We start from the raw sequence: 21,126 nt of genomic DNA on the forward strand, positions 1-21,126 counted from the left end.
CAATCAACAGCACCGTATCCGGAGGAATTGTCGCTGTGGCGAGTAAACCGTTCCCCTTTCCTGCTATACTACAAGGCTTGACGCATCCTTTATATACCAAAGTGCTCTCAAACTCGAGCATTCACACTCCTAAACTTGGTTTTAACAAACATTCCGAACCACAAGAACACCACTTGATACGAAAATGGCAGGTTATTCAGGCACTCAAACAACCAGCTCATCACGTCCCTATAACGCAGCCGCACAAGATCACTGTCTCGGATACCTCGCCAAGGACAAGAAAATTACGCCCAACGACATTAAAATCAAGATTGAAGCACTTCAACCAAATATCAAGTCAATGCATGGTGGCAAAATGGCCAAATTATTATTCAGTTCAACGGAAGACGTGAATCGTGAAGGGCTTGCCAATTTAGCGTCATCGTTGGCAAAAAACGATTGGAATTGGAATACGTCGGTGGGGGATGGTGATATCGCTACTGAGGCTTTATCTGTAAGCGTTAGATGTCCTTTTTTGTCCCCTGTTCTCATGAGGAGAAAACTTACACCTCCCTTGTACGTAGTTCTTTCAACCAGCTGGAGGACCCATAACAAAAACCGAATTGAAACGTCTTGCTGCCTTCTTTTCTCCTTATGGCGTGCCATGGAAGGAAGATGTGTCCACGCTTCTGAAACTATTCGACAAGGACGGTGATGGTGTAATAGGAATCGATGACTTTAAATCCATGTTGTCCCAGAGAAAGTAAATTGCTGATGCTGTCTATAATGTAACTGCAAAAGTTGTAAGGAATACAAGTTGAATAATTTAAAGTAAATCAGCATTAGAGTTTCGTGCAAAAACAAAATCATGAGTTATCCCCAGTTATGATACCCTTCTTCCTCCCAACCCCAGAACATTCGGTCATCGACTACTCTCTACACTTCTCCATCGCTGAGACTCGCTCTTGTGTCCATCGTGCTGTGGCATTCCACGGCAGAATTTACTGATTGTCAAGTCTCGAGCACCGCCCTTTTCAGCTATACTTTCTCGAATCAAGAATAACCCACCATGGTTTGCGATTTCCGTTGAGTAGCAATCTCTTCAGAATCGAGATCTACAATACGGATCCAAGATTGCTTCACGTTCTTCAGCTTTACGAAATCTATTGCAGTAGTACCCTCAGGGTACCGAATTTAAATGAAATGAATACCATTCTGATCATCGCGACTCTGTATCTCACATTTCACATGGCTTTCACCTCCTTCTCTGGTAGGGCGTAAATTGGGTGCTTCTGCAGCATCCGTAAACAAAGAAAGGATGAGTTCAAATCCATGGCCCCTCAGACACAGTAAACTTGCTTACGACTTCGACTTCTATATATAACATCAAAAGTGTGTAAATAGTACAAGTGAAAAATGCCAAGTACAAAGAACAAACAACATCAATCCATGATCCCCTTCTTCCTCTCAGACCCAGACACATTCGGTCGCCGACTACCCTCAGCACTTCTCCATCGCTGAGACTCGCTCTTGTGTCCATCGTGTTGTGGCATTCCACCACCGAATTTACTAATTGTCAAGTCTCGAGTACCGCCCTTTTCAGCCATACTCTCTCGAATCAAGTGCTGCAAGTAGTTCTTGACAATGTCATCACGGGTAGTTGCTGCTGATGACATGAATAGGAATCGCTTGTCCTCCTGTATGTGTTCAAGTTGGTATTAGTGTTCCTTCCTCATCCACACAAAAAAATGATTCAAAAGAATGAAGGATTGCACACGAATGCGTACCTTGAGAACTTGCTTGATTTCTTCCAACGAGACAAGAGCCCAAGCATCAGCTTCAGTAGACTGCTGCTTGTTTTCAACAGCCTTGATTTCACTATTCGATACTGCTGTTTTGACATGAAACCTAAAAACACGCACGGAAATCACGTCGGTCCAAAAACAGCTGCTTAATGATAATGAATGCTTACTTGATAAAGTTATTCTCCCTCAACGCCTCTCTCAAATCATCTTCAGCACGTCTCCTCCTTTCAACAATATACTGACTAAACAATCTCTCCATTTCAGCCTCATCGACTTCCAAACGACCAACTCTTGGATCGTCTTCAATTTGCGGGTAGATGTCGGCGAAGGTTGATTTGAGGTCACATATGCCATCCAATAAAGTATGGAAGCCTGCGAGACGTTTAGCGTATAATTCATCGACGTGTTCGTCAAAGAGGGTTTGACGGTCGTGGTCGCTCAGTTGAGCTTGAGACCATCGTGCATCCTTTTTAAGTGTTTCCAGCATGGTTTGGTAGCGAACCTAGAAAAGCGAAAAAAGATAATTGGACATGAATTACTTTGATCACAACGACACGAGTTCCCCAGCAACATACTCCTTGCACACGATTCTTACATTATGAGATCGAACAGCATCAACCAGCAGAGTCCTAAACACATTAACTGACTCTTCAAGTCTCAACCCACCACGCGCCCTCTCAATCTCTCTACTCCTCATTTCCCGTTCTCGTCCAACAGCCTCTTCTCGTTCCTTGACAGCAGCCTTGACTCGATCCGCCTTCTCCTGATCTTTGATTTTAGCATCCCTTTCAGATTTCAATGTGCTGACATACTGTCTAAACACATCTTCACGTTCTGTAGCAGACGAGATTGCCTTGTATCGGGCATCATGTTCGATATCTCTCTGTACGCGTCTCCATGACGAGTCAGGATCAATACCGCGTGTTGATTTGAGGAGTTCGAGGAGGGCGTCTCGGTTTGCTTTGGTTTGTGCTCGTTTCCCTGTCAAAGTAAAAGTGAGCAAAAAAGCCTAATAATGTCACTTTTCAACAAGCTATTAACTCACGTTCTAATTCACGTTCCTTGAAGTTCCTCATATGATCTTTAAAAATGGCTTCACGTTCTTTAGGCTCCATAGCCATGAATCTCGAGTCACGTTTGAATTTACGTTGAAAATCGTCCCAGTTAGTCTTGATAGTGGTTTCATCTTCTAATAATTTGATGAATGCGTCCTTCTTGTCCTAATAATAGTGTGAGCGTTTGAATGAGAGGATGCCGAAAAAAAAACAGTGTTTGGCCACAAATAACCAACCCTAATTTGTGATTTCCGTTGAGCAGCAATCTCTTCAGATCGAGATTTGCAATATAGATCAAAGATCTCTCTACGCTCCTTTAGCGTTGCGATATCTATGTCAAAGTCACTAGTGAGCAAAAACGGAGGCGATTTCGGACAAGTATGCGCTCACAAACGCACATGTATATCGAATGTCATTAATGATTTTTGGAAGTTCCGTATCCCACATTGAAAATGGATTGACCTCCTTCTCTTTGAGTAATTCCTGAAATGGAGATCAGAAAACACTGCGGTTAGTCAAGTAAGATCTAATGCTGTGTCAAAGAAGCAGCCACAACAACATGCCTCAAAATGCTGAACCTTCTCCTCTCGCGTCAGCTCTCTCGGCTTCTTGGCTACAGACGCAGCGTCTTCCTCTTCCTCCCTCTCTCGTTTCCTACTAGTCTCGTCCATCTGATCCGCCATCTCGACATCTCCCATCCCACCATCATCATCATCATCATCCATTCCACCCTGAGCAGCCACCATCAAGTTCTCAATAATATCAGCAATCTCCTCTGGGATATCCCAAACAGCTTCCTGAGAATTGAGATTCAAGTAATATTCTTGGTTTGCGGAAGTAAGGATGATAGCCCAGTTACAGTATGGGATGCGTTTCATTGCAGATGGATGTACGTTCTGGGCTAGGCCGTTTTGTGGTTGAGTGGGTTGGTCTGGTTGAGTAGGCGATGTTGATGCAATGTTGGCATTGGATGTTTGCTGTTCTGAAGGATGTTGGAATAGCTGTAGGTCGGGATGTTGGTGAAAAGGCTGCTGGATATCAGATGTTGGGCGCTGTCTAGGAGGAGGTCTGGCCCTGGTAAGTTGGAAAATCACATTCGAACAGTCAGATTCCAATAATCACGAAAAAACCAAGGCTTAATTGACAGTACCTAGGGGCTTCTCTTTGATAGTCTATATCAGGGTCTAGTGGATCTATAGGCCTACTCATTTTTCGCCTTCAAATTCGAGCTGTCGTTGAAGCTGAAGCCAACAGATCTTGGACTTGTTGACCGGAACGTGCGTGCAGCAATCTGTGTGGTGAATGCGAGGACAGAAATGGGATATTTACACGCTGGATATTTCAATGTCTGGCGCCAAGATGGATCATATCTTCTTCAGGGCGGGTTTCCTAGCACTGAATTCCACACGCAAAGTGGTCATTTCTTTGTGTGATGAATCACTTTGATCAACTTTCAATACCGGTCGCTTGCCAACGTACACATTGTTGACAGTGGAAATCACGTCAAAACGCCTAGAAATGCTCCAACTTTGATCTTGTGGCCTACTCTGGTCTGCATGATTTGGCTCGGCCAATCGAATTTTGCCCCCCAGTCACTTTTTTCTTCGTGGTTTCTTATTACAAACTCTGTCATCATTCAACGTAGCAATATATACCGATCTGTTGCATTCGTCGAGTTGGTGTACATATCATGGCGATACCATTGGAGGAAAAGGCAAACATGGATGCTGTGGGGTTGGTAGCAGAAGGGCAGACAACACCACTGACAAAACTGCACTGGCGAGAATCCAAATGGTTTGTACTGGTCATTACAACACTAGGTATGTGCTTCCTCCCATGATCGGGTGCTCCGCAGCACTGATTCTGCCCAAAATCAAACATTTGGTCAAAGACTGCTCTAACAGTTCATTTTCAACTGTTGACGCTAATTGTGTTTTATCTGTAGCTATCTTTACTGATCTGACAGTTTATACTGTGATCATACCGATTGCTCCATTCATTGGTGAGTATGTGGTTCAAACATCGAGACAAAATTGCATCTTGCTCTGTTGACGTTTTCGAGGCCCTGTATCTATTTTGTCTGATCTTTCGTTTCCTTATAGTTCGTGACCTTGGAGGTGGTCCATTCGAGACAGGCATTCTGATTGTATTCTTTTCTCTTGGTGTTTTGAGTAAGGACCACCAGCAAACCCCTTCTGCCACGTCTTCGAATACTAACATCATTACCAAACAAGTCGCATCACCCATATTCGGCATCATATCCGATCGCCTACAGAATCGACGATGGGTGCTCTTTGCAGGCTTACTAGGCCTAGTCGTGACCACCATAATATTCGCTGTAGCCAAAGTGTACTGGCTTTTGGCTGTCGCTCGTTTCTTCCAGGGAGTTTCTGGTGGATGTACATGGACTGTTGGTTTAGCCATGATAGCAGATGTGTATCCTTCGTCGGAAGTCGGTGTTGCAATGTCGACAGTCATGATTGCATTCAGTCTTGGGCAGTTGATTGGGCCTCCAGTGTCGGGAGTTTTGTTTAATACCTCATATGCTGCTCCGTTTATCTTTTGTTACTTTTTGATTGCTGTGGATTTAATTGGTAGGTGCCTTGCTAAAGACGAGCAAAGAATACGACACTTTCTGATGTAACTTGTCTCTTTGCAGGTCCAATAATAATCAAGGACACTCTCAAAAAGAAGAACGCAGAATCAGTAACACCAGACATTGAAAATATCAAGACAGTTATTGACCAACCAATAGCTGTTACAAACCACAGTGACTTGACTGGTGATCTTGCTGATGGGCAACTAGCACCAAGTGATGCCGACGACGCACAAACCGTAATGCTCCCAGAAAAGCCAACTAAAAAAATCATTAGAACGGAAATTAAGTACACGTCTTGGGACGTGCTGAAGAACAGGAACCTTCTGCTGTTGTTCATACTCAGCGTGCTCGCTTGTGCCGCATGGGGAGGACTTGAACCAATCTTGCCCTTCTTCTTGGTATTGACTGACGTGGTGATGTCTTACTATATATGGTTTTGACCAAACTTGCCAACACTAGGTCGATAGTTATGGGTTCGATTCAACCAAAGTTGGACTTTACTTCTTGGTTCCAGTGCTACCGCAGATACTATGCGCTCCCGTATGTGGATACCTCTATGACAAGTATGAACAATATTGTCTTGGTCGGATAGGAGCTTTATATGAACTCAACGAACATCAACAATAGGTATGGTCTGAGAGCAGTCTGTTTACCCGGCTCCTTGGCATCAGCAATGTAAGAAAATTGATTTTGACTATCACCATGTGCAGCAGCAACCAACGAGATTCTAAAGGTCTAAAAATCCAAACCGCTTAATTAGTTGCATGGCATGTTTCGGAATTCTAAATGCATCCAACCCTCCATATTTGACTGCTATTGTCCTGATCATTTATGGAGTAACATCAAGTTTTGTGCTAACGCCTTTCATGGGTAAAGATTTCTTCTTGGCTTTTTTTCGTCTCGCATCCATTGTCCCGCTACTCGCTTACATTGCTCGCTATTAGCTGAAATCGCGGCATGCATACCTCCATCTCTAACTGCTCGAGCATACGGACTCTGGAACTTGTTCTTTGCAACTGGTTTGATAATTGGGTAAGATTATCAGTCTCAGCTCTCTTGGATATGAACCTAACTTACAATTTTCCTAGGCCTCTAACTGCATCAGCACTCTATGTAAAAATCGGGTGGCAATGGACGACATTTGTACAAGGCATGATGTTCTTCATCTGTATCCCTGGCTTTCTCATATACAAGAGACAACCACTTCCAGAATACATTGAAGAGGAAGTCGATATCTGATCCGTATGGGTATAAACAATCGTATTGGACAGTGCTGCGTCGCCTTGGATCTGTGAATGTATAATTCTCTGTATTCCTGTATCCAACACCATTTATCTATTCATGATAGAGATTTAATAAATCACGGTCTGAAGCTGGATATGAAGTATGGAGTTTCGAGATCTTTTTAATTGTGTTCGTCACCCTATGCGTCATTCGTTCATTTCAAAAATCCAATGACAAGCATGGAAATAGATGAAGAGTTTACGGATGAGGGTAAGCGCGCACCCGAAATCGGTCGCAAGGCACAACATTAACACTTTATCTGTCTTGTTAGCTCCTCCTCCATACACATCCATCGTATCTGACACAACATTATTAACATCAGAAACCGACACAAAGTGCCCAAAGCCCAACGAAGCAGTCGATACCACAGCCGACACCAGACGAATCCCCGGCGTGGTTCACTACGTAATCAAGAATGAAACGCTATGGGGAATAGCCATCTCTTACGGAATCGATGTACACATCACTTCACCCAAACTTCACACAAATACCTTCTAACCCGCCACTTCTCATAGGTCAACACAATAAAACTCGCAAACCGTCTCATGTCCGACGACATCTACTCTGTCGGCTCGCTCTTCATCCCGGGCGCAACCGTCTCAAAACGAGCGTTTCCGGACGAGGAAGAGGTCAGACGCTCGCTGGTGAAGCGATTCCAGCTTATATCTAAATGCACGGATGTGCATGAGTCGACGTCGTATGTCAGTAGGTGTGGGTATGATGTGGGGAAAGCGCTGGAGGAGTATTGGAGTGATTTGAACTGGGAGGTCAAGCAGGGTGGAGGTTCTGTGAAGCAGGGTGGAAGCTCCAGTGCGGTGTATGATTCGAGAGCGGGTGTGACAGGGAGGAGGAGAGAGCCTATTGGGAGTGGGAAGTGGAAGCGGATTTCGTAAGGTCCTGGTTTGTGGTTTGTTGCGTTAAATTAAGGTGGGTGTTTCTGATTGTTGCAACTTTGTTCGACTTTGACTGACGTTATTTTGCGTCTTAGTTAGATACATCTGTAACACTAGTTTCTTTTCTTTTGCTTTTCAAAATGCTATACAAGTTTGATTCCTCATTTGAATTTCGTTGTCGCTATCAAACGCAACGTGCTACTACTCTGCAGTACAAGCATTGCGTACCCATCATGTGCTAAAAGAACCACAAAGGTCTGAACCCATTAGAGCCCTTCTCCCTCTGAAGGTGTGTCATGGGTAGTCGCATTCCTCTTAACCGAGTCGCAGTGCCACACGACCTAGAGCAACCTTTTTCAAACCCTGACTATTGACTGATGTGCAAAATTTCCTCAACGATGGCATATCGGACAGATACGAGTGTTACAGCTGACTCTTTTGTTTTATTGCTTGGGTTTGTAATGCAATTTTTATGTCTCTCACTATATACAAAGCAGATGCTAGAAGACTACTTTTCTGAAAGGGCTTTTGATTTCTTTGTCTTCTTCACCATGGGTTCTTGTGGTGTATCGCCAGTAGATTCAACATTCCTCGTTTCTGATTTCTTGGCCTTCTTCAATATGGGTTCTTGTGGTGTATGGTCAGTTGATTCAAGTTGATTCTTGTGTGATTTCTTCGCCTTCTTCCCTACAGGCTGTATCGACTCGACATCAGTGGATTCAACATTCCTTTTATCTTTCTTTGCCTTTTGTACTATAGGTTGTATCGACTCTACATCAGTCGATTCGTGTTGCTGTTTTATCGACTCATCCTTTATTTTACGCTTCTTTACGACGTATGGCTCTGGCGATTCTTCATAAAAGGCTTTACGGACTCCTTCTTTAGCATCCACTTCTTCATGTGGTGGTAGCGGTAACGGTTGTGGGAAATCAGCAGGTGATAAAAAGAAATCGTCAATGATTTCTTTAGGTGCTATTACAGATTTCTCTGCTTCAACTATAGGCGTTGGTGGTGCCTTCCTTTTCTTCTGCTTTTTTGTTGTTTCCTCGTCTGCTACAACGACCTTCTCCACGGCCTTTGCCGGTACCGATTCCACTACATCCTCTTCCATATCATCATTACCACCAGGCATTACATCACCAGGCATTATATCTTTAGCATGTAGCAGCAACGTCCCTTCAATCCCCTTCTCCACAGCAACCTTACATTTCGCCCAAACAGTCGACCTCACAAGTTCCGTCTTTTGTACCCTGGCGTCTTCCGTAGCAGCAGCACTTGCCGATAACGTCGTGCTATCTACAAATGGAGTTCCAGATGGGAACAGAGCTACATATTTAGCATCTTTGGGGAAGCAGTCAATGTAGCATAAATCCACTCGAGCTTTTACGAGCTGCGATTGTGTTTCGGCGTATGCAGGGTCGGTTTCTGATAGTTTAGCGAGTTGCTTTTGTAGTTGGGATATGCGTCGTGTTGCCTTCTTTTGTTCTAAATCAAAATTTGAAGTTAAGTTTTGAACTGTTTTCTGCAAGCGACAAGGAGACATACCAACAAACCGAACGTATTTATACTTGGCCGACAGCTTTGCTTCCTGTCTCCCAGTTTGTAAATCATTCAGCTGCAAGCTGAGAGACTTGAGCTTACGTTCTTGCTCAATGCGGGAAGTAGCGTCCAAATCAGTCTGGTACAAAAAAAAAGATTGATGTCAGCTCTTAAACAACTTGCTGACTATCAAACACACAACCTAGATAACAAATTTACCTTGTTCTTCAGCAAGAAATCAATCTTCTTGATCTCCTTTTTCATCTTCTTGGAACCAAAAACCACTTTGAACGGTTTTGCTTGCTGTTTTCGTTCCTTATGGACGGTTGGGCCGGTCATCATGTCTGCGATGCAGCGTAATCGACGCTATTGAGGATCAATGTACGTATAGAATCTTGATCTAGAATGGGTTTCCGAGTTGTTTGGAATATTTATCGACCAAATGCGTTTTGTATGTTTGTGTACCTTTGGGAGAACACGTCGACACCTTTCAACTTTCAACCGCAGCATCACAAAACGTATCTTTTACGTGTTTCCAATTGCTTTGGCACCTCAAGCAAGTTTAAACGAGACCAGAACGTGTTCAACTAACCAAATAAACACCTTGATACACGACAACGTTGACTATATATGCTCGACTAAGATTTATACACAATGGCACACACAAGTCCTTCATTTTATCTACTCCTTGATCTGATCCTGATAAAAATCCTTGATATTCTTCTCGTACGATTCAGGCATGGCGACTTTATCAACTACTTTAGAGCCCGTTGAGCCCATACGTAAGGCTGCTGCTCCATATCGTCCCAATGCAGGTACCATGAAACTTCCCTTGGCATTGGCAAGACCGATACGAGGAAAGTTGACGTATATTGCTTCATGCTGGCCATCTTGCACGACGAATGTCTCGTGGAAGAAGCCCAAGCTTTGGTCTTGCTTGGAGAGGGCGGCTAGTTTTCGCATTGCTGGGCCTAACAAGAGAAGACGCATAGTGAGTTCCAAGTTTGGAGTTGTTTAACATGACAGAGAGTATCACTCACCATGAACTACATCAGGCGACGATCCGTAATTTGCCAGCCCTTCAAAGGTCTGAAAGTAACAGACTAGCAATATTGTTGCGTTTGAGTCATCTGTAGATACAAACCTAATAAAAAAATTGGTAGGCTCCAACTCATGACATTGACAAGAGGCCTGAAACAAGCGACTTACGTATCACCACCCAAGAACCCCCACTTATTGTCTGCTTCTTTATCAGCGTTCAGCTCCTTCAATATCTCTCCCATAGCTTGTCCCATCCAACTGTTTGTTGCTGTCATCTTGTACGTGCTGCCAGCCCTGAATCCAATCAAGAATACGACAAAAGAGCCTTCCCGTTTTGCGACGTAACGTTGAGCAATGACTCCATCACGTTCAATATCGTGTAGTAGACCCATTGAGATTAGAGTAGACTTGACGATGAATGCTATGTTGGAACTAGTTGTTAGATCCCAAGTGATGATGGCTACAACGCTGTAACTTACGTCCAGCGAGAGCAGCGGCGCCAGCTAGTGCGATATTTCGAGGCAGGAATATAGCACTGAACATTGCGAGACCCATCAACACGTTTCTAATAACATTGCAGCATATCAGGAACCACACCAACCAGAGAGGCAATGAGGTAAGGTACGAAATTCAACATATACAACTGCACTTGGTCAGATATGTAAGTGCTTACGCTGGCACGAGCCTGGCCAGGAAATAAAGAGCGTTCTCCCTTTTGTCGCGATGTGCCACTTTAAGCAGCTCCTCGGCTGATAGTTTTGGTATGTTGCTCATGGTAGATAGTTTCAGTTGGTCTTGATACTAGTAGATTTCAGGTAGGCGGCAGACTGTCCTATGTTACAGTGGTGGAAATTGTTAGTCTTTGGTAAATATCATGGTTGCGGAAAGGAATTTGACAACTTTGCTGACGAAGCCAAGTAGTAGATCTCACCACAATAAACTGAGCAGTCCTTATTGGGGTTACTCTTCAAGATAGATCAGCTCTACCGCTCCGAAACAGCTTTTTTATAGTGAGGAACTGCGGTTGTGGAAAGTTTCCACAGCCGAACAATCAACATCGTGCATACAGACTACAAACGGAAGCGTGAAATCCGCATTTTCAGGTGGTGTTTATCTCATATATAAACAGAGTTTGGATCTGCTTCAATTATAGTCTGGCCTCCTTGCATTGCCACTGTAACACTGCAAACAATCGTCAAAATCAATCTTTTAGGAGGAAATGAGTGATTTCTATCTAGTTGTTCGATGCGCGATACAACCGCCGGCGATACAATCTCTCACAAAAAATAAAGATCACGGTACATCAGCCCCCATGCTCCAGCTCCCCAAAATCCTCAGAACTTAAATTTCAGTAATTGACGCCTGGCGACGAATCATATACAAAGGCAGAAACTTACTGATTTTCTGGGGGTTCCTTACACCCTTCTAAGCAGCATGTTGCAGGGTTCACCAACCTTCCAACCTTGTGATTGACGATTTACCAAATGCTAGGGTCATTTCACTCCATTCCGAAATCGGAAACATTCAACAAACGCCAACCCTTTTGCTCATAATAAGTGTTCTTCTAAACCTGACAGTTGGTAAACTCTAGCAATGGATGTCCCTGACTGGGAGATTGACGACTATGCCGCTGCCATCACAATCATAATATTGCTCGTGCCTGCTGCGGTGATCAACTCTGCATTGTTAATTGCATTCTTTAGTGATAGACGGTGTGTGGAAAGTTTTGTTTTCACGTCCTGTTACTCACTATTCATTTCTTTGTGTAGAATGCGAGTCGGTCAAACAATCCTCATTGTCAACCTGCCTCTGACTCAGTTCATATACATATGGTTTTCGCTGGGATCTATTGCCGACGCGCTGGCTCTAGGCCATTTACTCCCATCTCAAATGTTTTGTAACATACAAGGCTGGATCCTTGTTTCCTGCTCATGTACGTATCTTTTGCCGTGTTGTGTAATCACTAATTTCTGAATGATGCTCGAATAGGTATAGAAATGATGACCTTGCTACTTCTTGCCTACGACCGTTACATTGCCATCTGTCATGTATGTTCACAGACAACTCTAGTTCGTTGAAAGCAGCCAAAACAGTGAGATTGACATATGAATTTGCTTTTATTCAGAACGCCGTTATCAGCACCAGGTCAGCCATAAGAATGTGTGCATGTACTTGGACATTTGGTATAATTGGACCTCTGCCCTTTTGTAAGCACACAGGAGGTTTTGGGGCTAGATATTCCTAGAACTCACTCATGTTTTAATAGTAATAACTGGTGAAATGACACCAGAAGGTAGAATCTAGTCCTGCTGTCACAGCAACCCACACTCTGAACGTTAGCTAACGTGGCCCATTCAACAAAATAGGAGTATCAGTGTTTTGTATCAACGAATGGGCCACCAGAGATCCCGTACAAATGTTCATGACCATTCTGGAAGTTCTTATAGTTGGTTTCGTTATAATTGGACTCATTGTCTACTATGGACTGATTCTGAGACACATCTTCCAGAAACAAAGGAGTCTCAGCAACTTTGTCAAGCCCGCCTCATTTGTGAGAGAGCGCGAAGTGTCAATTTTGGAAAAGGGTAGTAGCAGTATTGGCACACCTGTAGTTGCAAGGAAATCCACAGTCATGTCGTGGCAACGCACAGAGATTGGTATATTTGTCAAATTATGCACACTAACAGTAGCAACTATTCTGATCTGGGCACCCACTGGTGAGTTTTGCTCACATGGACCAAAACCCAGAGGTGTAGTGTAGTGACGAGAACACTCCACTTGAATAGGATTTCGAATCATGTACGAGATTTCGACTGTTCAGTCGGTTCCACAAGAAGTCGACATGGTTTGCGCTTGTCTCCTATACGCACAGCCTTTGGTTGATGGTATACTCATCATTTGGACATCTGCGCCTTTGAGGAACAAGATCTATAGCTTTCTCGGTTACCAATCACACTAATGGAATATATTCATGCTACTGATACCGTTTAAATTGAATTTTTTTGGATCCTGGTCTCCAGGAATTGAGTTTTGCCTTCAATGTCACGAAGTAACAAATTCACGACGCTTCCGGACTCGTTGTATGTTTTCTGTTTAGATTTCGCCATCTGGACAAAGGCGAGCTCGTTCGACATGCCAAAAGAGTGAATCACCTGCATCTCCTTCTTGTAGTCGTAGACCCTTTGGGGCATTCGGAACTGGAGGCTTCCACCTTGACCTCCATTCGTCAAAGACAATAGCACCTTTTTACATGCTTCTCTATCCAAATCAGTAGAGTCTTGCAATTCCGTCACGTAGGTCTCTCGGTTCTCGACATAGTACTTCAAGTTCGGACAGGCAATACCCTTCTTCTCACAGTATTGAAGGAGTAACACTGGATGCGCATTCACTGCATCGATATCATGATACAAATCCCGCGCAATGGTATGTCGAATCTCTCGTGACATATTTTGCAAAGAAACGGACTTTGTGCGCAAAGAATCTTCCTGTTTGGTGCTTTGCTTGATGATAGCTCACGTTGACTACTCCCTTCTTGGATTTTTTCAGATAGGCTCGTAAGATTGCCAAAGGATGGTAGGTGGATGGGCTAGCTTGGCGTGTTTCGTCTCGTAAAGGCAACTCGTCAAGGTGGTCAATGATGTAGCGCAGTCTTGCCTCGTGAAACGATTCTTGAAAGGATAAAATGATCGGCATGTTTGGAATAGTCGTCCTTGATACTATCCCAACAAAATGCTTTTAGAAATGCTTTTACGCGTTTTTGCGTTTTGGCTCCCTGCGTTTGCAGCATTCAGGCATCGTCTCTTGTATGACTTTTCGACGTTTCCACTGATACAACATAGACGTAACGCCCTACCAAAACGTCGATGGTCTTCCTATACTCCCCCCCTGAAATGTCAACCCGCCTTCGTCAAGGATTTATGGAAATCCTTGACCAAACTGTCATAGAACTTGATTCCCTTTTTCAAATGTTGATGAACTATTGATTTTTTTAGTTAAGAGATCCATGGTCCAATGAGGAACATCATGGTATCATGGTCAATTTGCCCACGTAGAACCTCCTTAACAAAAACTGTCAAGGACTTGGATTCCCATGTTCAAATGGTGATAAACGTCTTGGAATTGTTATGGACAAGTCGCGTAGAAGAGCTACTGTTGGAAGAAGCCAGCGTCTATATACAGGAAACACCTAGTCGTCGTTGTGTCTACAGTGATGAAATCCGAGACGGACTTTAAGATGTAATGCAGAACGCTTCGTCTTCCCGTCCTCCTACAAGGACCAGCCCTCGCAAACGAAGAGCCACATTGCCATTTTGTTTAGGAGAACCATTCTTCCCGATACGTTATGTTCTCCTACTTCAATGCCATTAGCACTTTCAGCGTTGGTACATAAGTATGATAAACCATAGCGAAATAAAGTAGAGGAAGAATCGACATCAAGGCATCGGCACGGTAAATTCATAGCAATTCATAGAATCTATTTGACAGACTGTTCAAGAGGATTCACTCGCTATGAGTTTGGCCAATAATTGTTCAGCTGCTTCAATCCCTTTGACTGCAGCGTCAGCTACTAGTCGTTTTCCCACATGTGGGGTTCTCGGAACACCGATGCCTAAATGACATCAGATGTAAGTATTTCACGACAGTCGTCAACCACGTACATGTTTTTGGCCTTACCTGATAGGTAACAACGACCTAGATCCAGCATAGCCCATGGATTCCCAATTCTAGCTATAGCCATTTCCAATAATTCAATGGCCTTCCTCTCATTCTTTTGAGCGCCCCACCCATTCAAGATGAAATGAGCATACCGTTGCAGTGCAAATCCATCTAAGTCCAAATCCGACGCCTTTTCGTAATGCTCACGAGCTTTATCTAGATCCTGCTGATAGTGTCCTAGTCCATACTCGTAACAAATGCCTAAAGCTGTATTATGATTCAGATTCGCTGCCTTGAGATACCAGTCGGTTGCCTCACTCCAATCCTTTTTGGCCATGTGGAGATGTCCCATGGCACATATGGCTGGTATGAAACGAGCCCGAGCAGAGTTGGATAAACATTCTTTGGCTCCTTTCAAATCCATTTTGTCGGTTTGAGTATCACCCCTCCCGCAGAGATAGATGATTCCTTGGAGATACTTGGCATCTGGGAGATCTCCGGCTTTCTCTAAATACGTCAAGGCTGACTTCACAGATGGTTTACAACCCCAACCATACAATGTCGACAATGCGGACGCGTAGGATGATTCTGAAGTGCTATTGCCTGAAAATTGGGCATATCTTTCACTAGCAAATCCCCACGAGTCCGTATTTCTAGGCACTAAATCAGACCATTGAGGTCTAAATCGATCCCAAAGCCGATTTACAAACCTAGTAAAAGACAGAAACTCGCTATAGACTCGAGCATTTATTGGATACACCGTCACTCACTTTTCGAATAGATTTTGAGCATCCAGTTCGTCCAAGTCTGTGATGACAACAGCTTGGGTGCTGCTAACGGCTTTACGAAACAATTCCTTTACAGTCGAGGTGCATGCTTTCGGAGTGGTACTTGGCATGGCCTGGTACTCGTTGTCCAGATTTATCGGGGGGCCGTAATGCAGCACAATTGGGACTATAATGATTTCTTGCTTTTCTGCTAATTTGATGGCCAAATCCCATTCTTGCAAGACATGATCCACTGCACCAGAAGCTTGATTCCTTTCTTTCATGGAATCTATCGTAAACTATCAGAACCATTAGTCAACTTCGAGGATTAAAATAGATAGAAAAGTACCTGATCAATAAGAAGAAACACCTGACAGCTTTCTTTGAGGGACGTTAGCATCACCGACTTCCAATCATCACCATCTTTTAGGCCATGTTTGTCCATAAACACTTGGGCAGTAAGAGTTTGATTATAGGTACGCACAGAGGTCCTTTCGAGTCTTTCGTAAAAGTGCTCTAAAGCTTTTGCTTTTGACTTTTCTTTGAAAGCGTTCTACAAAAGGTACGCGCATAAACCCTGGTGCGTACAATGTAGATACACTCTACTTACAACTCGATAAGAGAGGAAAAAGTGAAATCGCTTCACATTTGGATCGTCATTGACACCGATAGTAGGATTGGATTTCTCGTCACGATCTCCTTTTTCCACAGAGAGAATAGGACTGGCGGGCTTCTCAGCAAATGCAGTTTTGGCAGTGGTATCATTTTTCTGCAGAAGTTGTGAGACAAGTCCTTTCAAGTCACTCATTTTTTGCGCCCATTCGGGTGTCTGAGGCTCGACGAAAGACAAGTCAACGTACAGCAGTCCAGCCATTATCATTCCCGCTTTGGTGGAAAGCCATGCGTGGCTGTCCAGCCTCACAGGGACCATTGGCTTTCTCGTATCAAATGCAAACATTAATTCACGTTGACAGTTGTCACTGTTCTACAAGGTAAAAATTATTTGGTCAGCGGAGATGAAGTCTTGTCCCTAGCATCTCGAGGATACCTGGTATGCGAGGTCGAGGAAGGGCATATACAAACTCGAATTCACAATGCCGTTTGCCATAGCTATCGAAAGAACCGGTTTAAATAAGGTAGATTGACCCAAATTGGAGAGGGCAATACTCACACTCATAGAGGTTTCCACGCACGTTGTCATCATGAAGCCAGATCGTAAATCCCAATGCTCTCAGCTCTTCCACAACCCTCTGTACGATTAATTGGTTGGTCCACCTAATAGTCGAGGATGTGAACGTCTGTATTTCCATAGGGACATAGCTGATTCATACTGATAAGAAATAAATATATCCCATTTCTTATCGATTCCAGAAACTACTGATAGAAAAGAACGAGGAAGCTTTAACAGACTTGTCGCAGATGGAGACTGCAGAGATAGAAACCTGAAGATACTGCCGCAATCTGGGGATTCGTCGACGGGATACCGATAGGCTTGGGAGGTGTGGTTGGTGGTTTGGGGCGTTTGAACATAGCTCTGCAGCCTCCAAACAACAGTGTAAAGACCACTAATACTAGCGGTCCTCAATTGAAATCGTGTTTCCGGTCCCTTCGCATCTCCTCTATGTGAAAAAAATGTGTCAATCGCTTCGGGCGGAGTTTTCTGCACTTAAAAAGTACCATCATCCTACTGTCTGAACCAGGCTGAGACTTGAACCGACAAATGAAACGCAGAGCCGGATGGAGAGGAGCATCGAGAAGGCTTTTGTAGGCTGTTTCCTACAGCAATTTACGGGCAAAGGCCTGAAACATTAGTACGAGACAATCGGAATCCTGATGTGATCGTCATGCGAGCGATAAAGACTGCCTAGAAAGCAGCTCTCGTACTTTCAGAGGGAACAGACTTAATACTGGTGACACCACACACTGCGTGTCTCACAGCGATGGAAGCAAGAAACGAAAATCCAACCGTGACGCAAACGAGCAGACGTGGGTGGATTGTTGTCAAGAAGGAATATCGCCTCATACTCAAAATGCTTAGCTTTGGATCTTGCTAAACTCGAGAAAGAAAAGAAGGGAATTATTCCAAAAATGACGCAAAATGAAAATGCAGGACACAGATAAATCAAACAACCAATGTCATTTATCAGCGATGGTACTCAATGCTCATATGAAGAAATTGCGATTGTATTGCCATGACATTGATCATCGGAGTCCTACATCGTGAATCAATGATGAAGTGGAGGTACAAGTGGCGTCAACACAGAAAATACCTTCTGGTGTATTTAGGTGCCAAACATCGCACATAAGATCGGAATTTGCTGCGTTCTTCGAGTGGCAAACGTCCTTCGCTCTCCTCTAGTAGGGCCAATGATCAAAGTCGGTGCAACACCACGTCACTGCTGGATCAATGATCTACGAAGCCAACACATAGACGTTGCTGGGAGCAAAGACCTGGTCTCTTCTTGCCATATATTATTCGTAGAGCTGCATAGTTACCTTCTTCATATACCAAATACCGTAATATACCTCTTCCTCTTCTCTTAAGCTAACAGGACGACTTGAATTTGTTGAAGCAGCGTTTGGAACGACCACACCAGGCCGTAAAAGGGCTAGGGAGGTATCGATGAAGTAGTTTTGAGACATATAAATTCTGAGGAATCTGTGAGAATTCTTGGCCTGTTGCTCTTGGATTTGCAGAATTTCGGAGGTGAGCTTTTCAAGTATAGGCAAAGATGCATACCTCCAATGGGATTTGGATGTTACTTGTGACCATATTATTCTTACAGTGATCCGTTATCTATTAAAACTCTTGTATTGGATCTACATTAACTTGTGCTCTTTTTGGACAATCAACATTAAAATCTTGCGTGCAAACTAAACACCGTTACTAACCAATCTCCAAGTGCCCATAGTATACCAATCAAGTCGGTGCGATTGGAGGTCTCTGTCTGCTGCCTCGTGGATTTCGACCATCTTGAAGGTGAGCTTCATTGCTGAAAGCGAAGCTACATATCTTTGATGATATTGGAGTGGCATCAATTAGTTACATGACGCACAAAATGGCAAATTTTATAGTTATATTCTTTGGTGCATCTTGGCCAATGGTTCCTCTGCTCTGGACATTGCTGGGGACCAAACATCTCTGCTGACCAATATTCAGTATTTAATAGGTTGAGATATATCAATATCTAGTATTACAGACCATAACACAAAACAGCTATAGCTACAACTGCCTCTCTCTCTCTGCCCTTCGTAGTGCTAGATGGCATTGTAGAGCATACAGACCAAAACACATTGTGCTCAACAGCTCCAATGTCAAAGGACTGGAATCTGCCTACCATTAGGAAGCTTTATCTGACCGTTAAGACCCACGTTGATGGCTTTTTGATATCCTTTGTCAAGTGCATGCCCCAAGCACCCTCGTCTTCCAGCACATTGTAAAGCCAAAACCCATTGATTTATACCAAAAATCTCATTGCGCAATACATGGCTACCTGAGCTGGAAAGTGCTTGTCAGTTTATAGGAAAAGTCTACTATTATCTACTGTAAATTTGAAGGGCTCTCGAAATTAGGACCGACCAGCTCGCATTATTGGACTCGCTAGAGGAGTTGACGCTGCACGCCGCCTCGAGAATGCAACTTTTAGATACTCTCTCAGTCTCTCCTGAAGAATGGGCTCGTTTTGCTGTCAATCATCCCAAGGTACACACACTGGAGTTACAATGTCCACCGCCATCAGACATCCCACCTACAGCAGGAATAAATGCAGCTATGAAAAGATGGAGTCTTTCTAGGTTTACAAGTAAATGGGACGGTGGATTGGATGCTGGCGGATAGGTGTCACTGGTGCAGGACAGCAAGGATTCATTGCGTAGTCTAGAGTTAAATCGTAATCGGGCCGTCATATCATGTGCTGAACATGGCTCTTTCACCAGGCTAACCAGTGTATCAGTGCATTTTAGTGCCTTACCTGTAGGCTTTCTTGAATCTTTGGAGGGATGTCACTTGGAGGGTTTAAAACTGGATTTTTGCGACGGAGTGGTGGCTCCAGGTAGCCCCATAGTAGCTCATTCTGACTCTAATTATGAATACTACCTGAATTTTTGAGTAGGTCTTGGGAGGTTGTTTGCAAATTCCTCCACCACCTGAAGACTTTGGTAGTAGTAGCCCAGCGCGACGCCGCCCTTGTGGCGCACTCCGTATTTCTCCACAGCAATTTTCCCGTTTTGATCTCATTGTCTTTATCCGATCAAGATGCAATGACAGGAGGCTTCTTGGCTAGAGAAAATCCTTGGACGAGTCACCTCAACGACTCTCTATGTAGAACAACAAGTCGGCTTACAGAGAGGTTACGGAGCTCTGCCCACCCTTCTGCCAAATCGAAAGGATATTAGCTTCGTTTCAACAAATGGGTTGGATCTTACCGAATAACACTTGGGTAAACTCGCTAGGTTGCCTCAGCTACATTCTACAACCTGCCAGAACGTGACAAGAAACCTATATAGTAGTGCATTATTGTTAGCCATGTCATTCAGGGACTCAAATTCTCCAGCTCTAGTACTAAACCGGACCGCCACAGTGTTGGACCTATTACTGAAAATCTCACGCTAATCAAACAATACAAGCCACACGATTACGTGAAAGGATATCTACTGCTACAGGCAGCAAACTGTTTATTGGTAATGGTTGGATTTGTCGCACCGCGTCTAGAACAGCATGAAGCGATATATAAGATTGGCTTCAGCGGTCTAGTAAATTGTATACAGGTACGCAATAATAATGAAAAATGAATAGAAACACGATTTGCCAAAGCACATCCAAACATAAAAGAACTGACTCTTCCCTCGAACTGTGACTTATCGAATGTGAATGAAACTACAAGCGATTGGAGCCTCATTGAATTCGACACGGGTACTGCCATTGACGGGCCGGTGTGGACTTCATTGTTAAAGGGCAGCATAGGGTCGCTACGGAGCATTAGCCTAAATCACTCCCGAGCTCCCGTCGCCTTTGTCGCCCATGGTGCCTTCACCAATCTAACTAGTGTAAACGCGAAATACAGCACATTCCCAGCAGGTTTCCTCCAATCCTTACGAGGAGGTTAGAGGAATAGCTGCACGAGGAAGGCAAGTTTTGCTATCTCTGTATTAAAATAAAATGCCAATTCGATCATCGAATTAGACCTAGAGAGCCTAGTGGTCAAGTCTGCTGCTTCTCTAAACACGTTGAGATGGGTTTTAAGTGAACGGGTACTTACACAGCCTGTGTTTATTGAAAAAGAGTTTGCTGCCTTGACAGACTTCACCATATCTGATAATGATGCTGGTAAAGGGGGTCTCCTCTTCAGGAAGCCTTTGAGGGGCGTCACCAGGTTGGCGCTTTCGGTAAAACGACGTGTTGGCCAGATAGATTATGGAGCTCTTGCCACCGTCTTTCCGAATTTAGAACATGCGAGAATCGAGGCCAACAATAATCTGAATTTGACTGATGAACATATGGGTAAATTA

General features: G+C 43.8%; 4 protein-coding genes across 4 annotated transcripts; 3 read left to right on the forward strand and 1 right to left on the reverse strand.

The window, feature by feature from the left end:
* Positions 1-184: 184 nt before the first annotated feature.
* Positions 185-746, forward strand: SmJEL517_g04508 (uncharacterized protein; the record flags this gene model as incomplete). The annotated part of the gene is made up of 2 exons (XM_031170436.1): positions 185-493; positions 564-746. The coding sequence occupies 2 exons, from the start codon at positions 185-187 to the stop codon at positions 744-746; spliced, it is 492 nt and encodes a 163-aa protein (XP_031023546.1).
* Positions 747-1,421: 675 nt separating this feature from the next.
* On the reverse strand, positions 1,422-4,048 carry SmJEL517_g04509 (uncharacterized protein; the record flags this gene model as incomplete). Its single annotated transcript, XM_031170437.1, has 9 exons — positions 1,422-1,676; positions 1,767-1,887; positions 1,952-2,286; positions 2,380-2,765; positions 2,830-3,004; positions 3,076-3,170; positions 3,238-3,322; positions 3,418-3,913; positions 3,990-4,048. 9 exons carry the CDS (start codon positions 4,046-4,048, stop codon positions 1,422-1,424), a joined length of 2,007 nt encoding a protein of 668 aa, XP_031023547.1.
* Positions 4,049-4,529: 481 nt separating this feature from the next.
* Positions 4,530-6,677, forward strand: SmJEL517_g04510 (uncharacterized protein; the record flags this gene model as incomplete). Its single annotated transcript, XM_031170438.1, has 9 exons — positions 4,530-4,659; positions 4,785-4,841; positions 4,942-5,433; positions 5,499-5,836; positions 5,898-6,001; positions 6,066-6,113; positions 6,199-6,308; positions 6,383-6,470; positions 6,527-6,677. The coding sequence occupies 9 exons, from the start codon at positions 4,530-4,532 to the stop codon at positions 6,675-6,677; spliced, it is 1,518 nt and encodes a 505-aa protein (XP_031023586.1).
* Positions 6,678-6,901: 224 nt separating this feature from the next.
* On the forward strand, positions 6,902-7,615 carry SmJEL517_g04511 (uncharacterized protein; the record flags this gene model as incomplete). The annotated part of the gene is made up of 3 exons (XM_031170439.1): positions 6,902-6,932; positions 6,994-7,178; positions 7,238-7,615. 3 exons carry the CDS (start codon positions 6,902-6,904, stop codon positions 7,613-7,615), a joined length of 594 nt encoding a protein of 197 aa, XP_031023585.1.
* Positions 7,616-21,126: the final 13,511 nt, after the last annotated feature.

Source organism: Synchytrium microbalum (assembly GCF_006535985.1).
Source record: "Synchytrium microbalum strain JEL517 chromosome Unknown SmJEL517_scf0031, whole genome shotgun sequence".
Lineage (NCBI taxonomy): Eukaryota > Fungi > Chytridiomycota > Chytridiomycetes > Synchytriales > Synchytriaceae > Synchytrium > Synchytrium microbalum.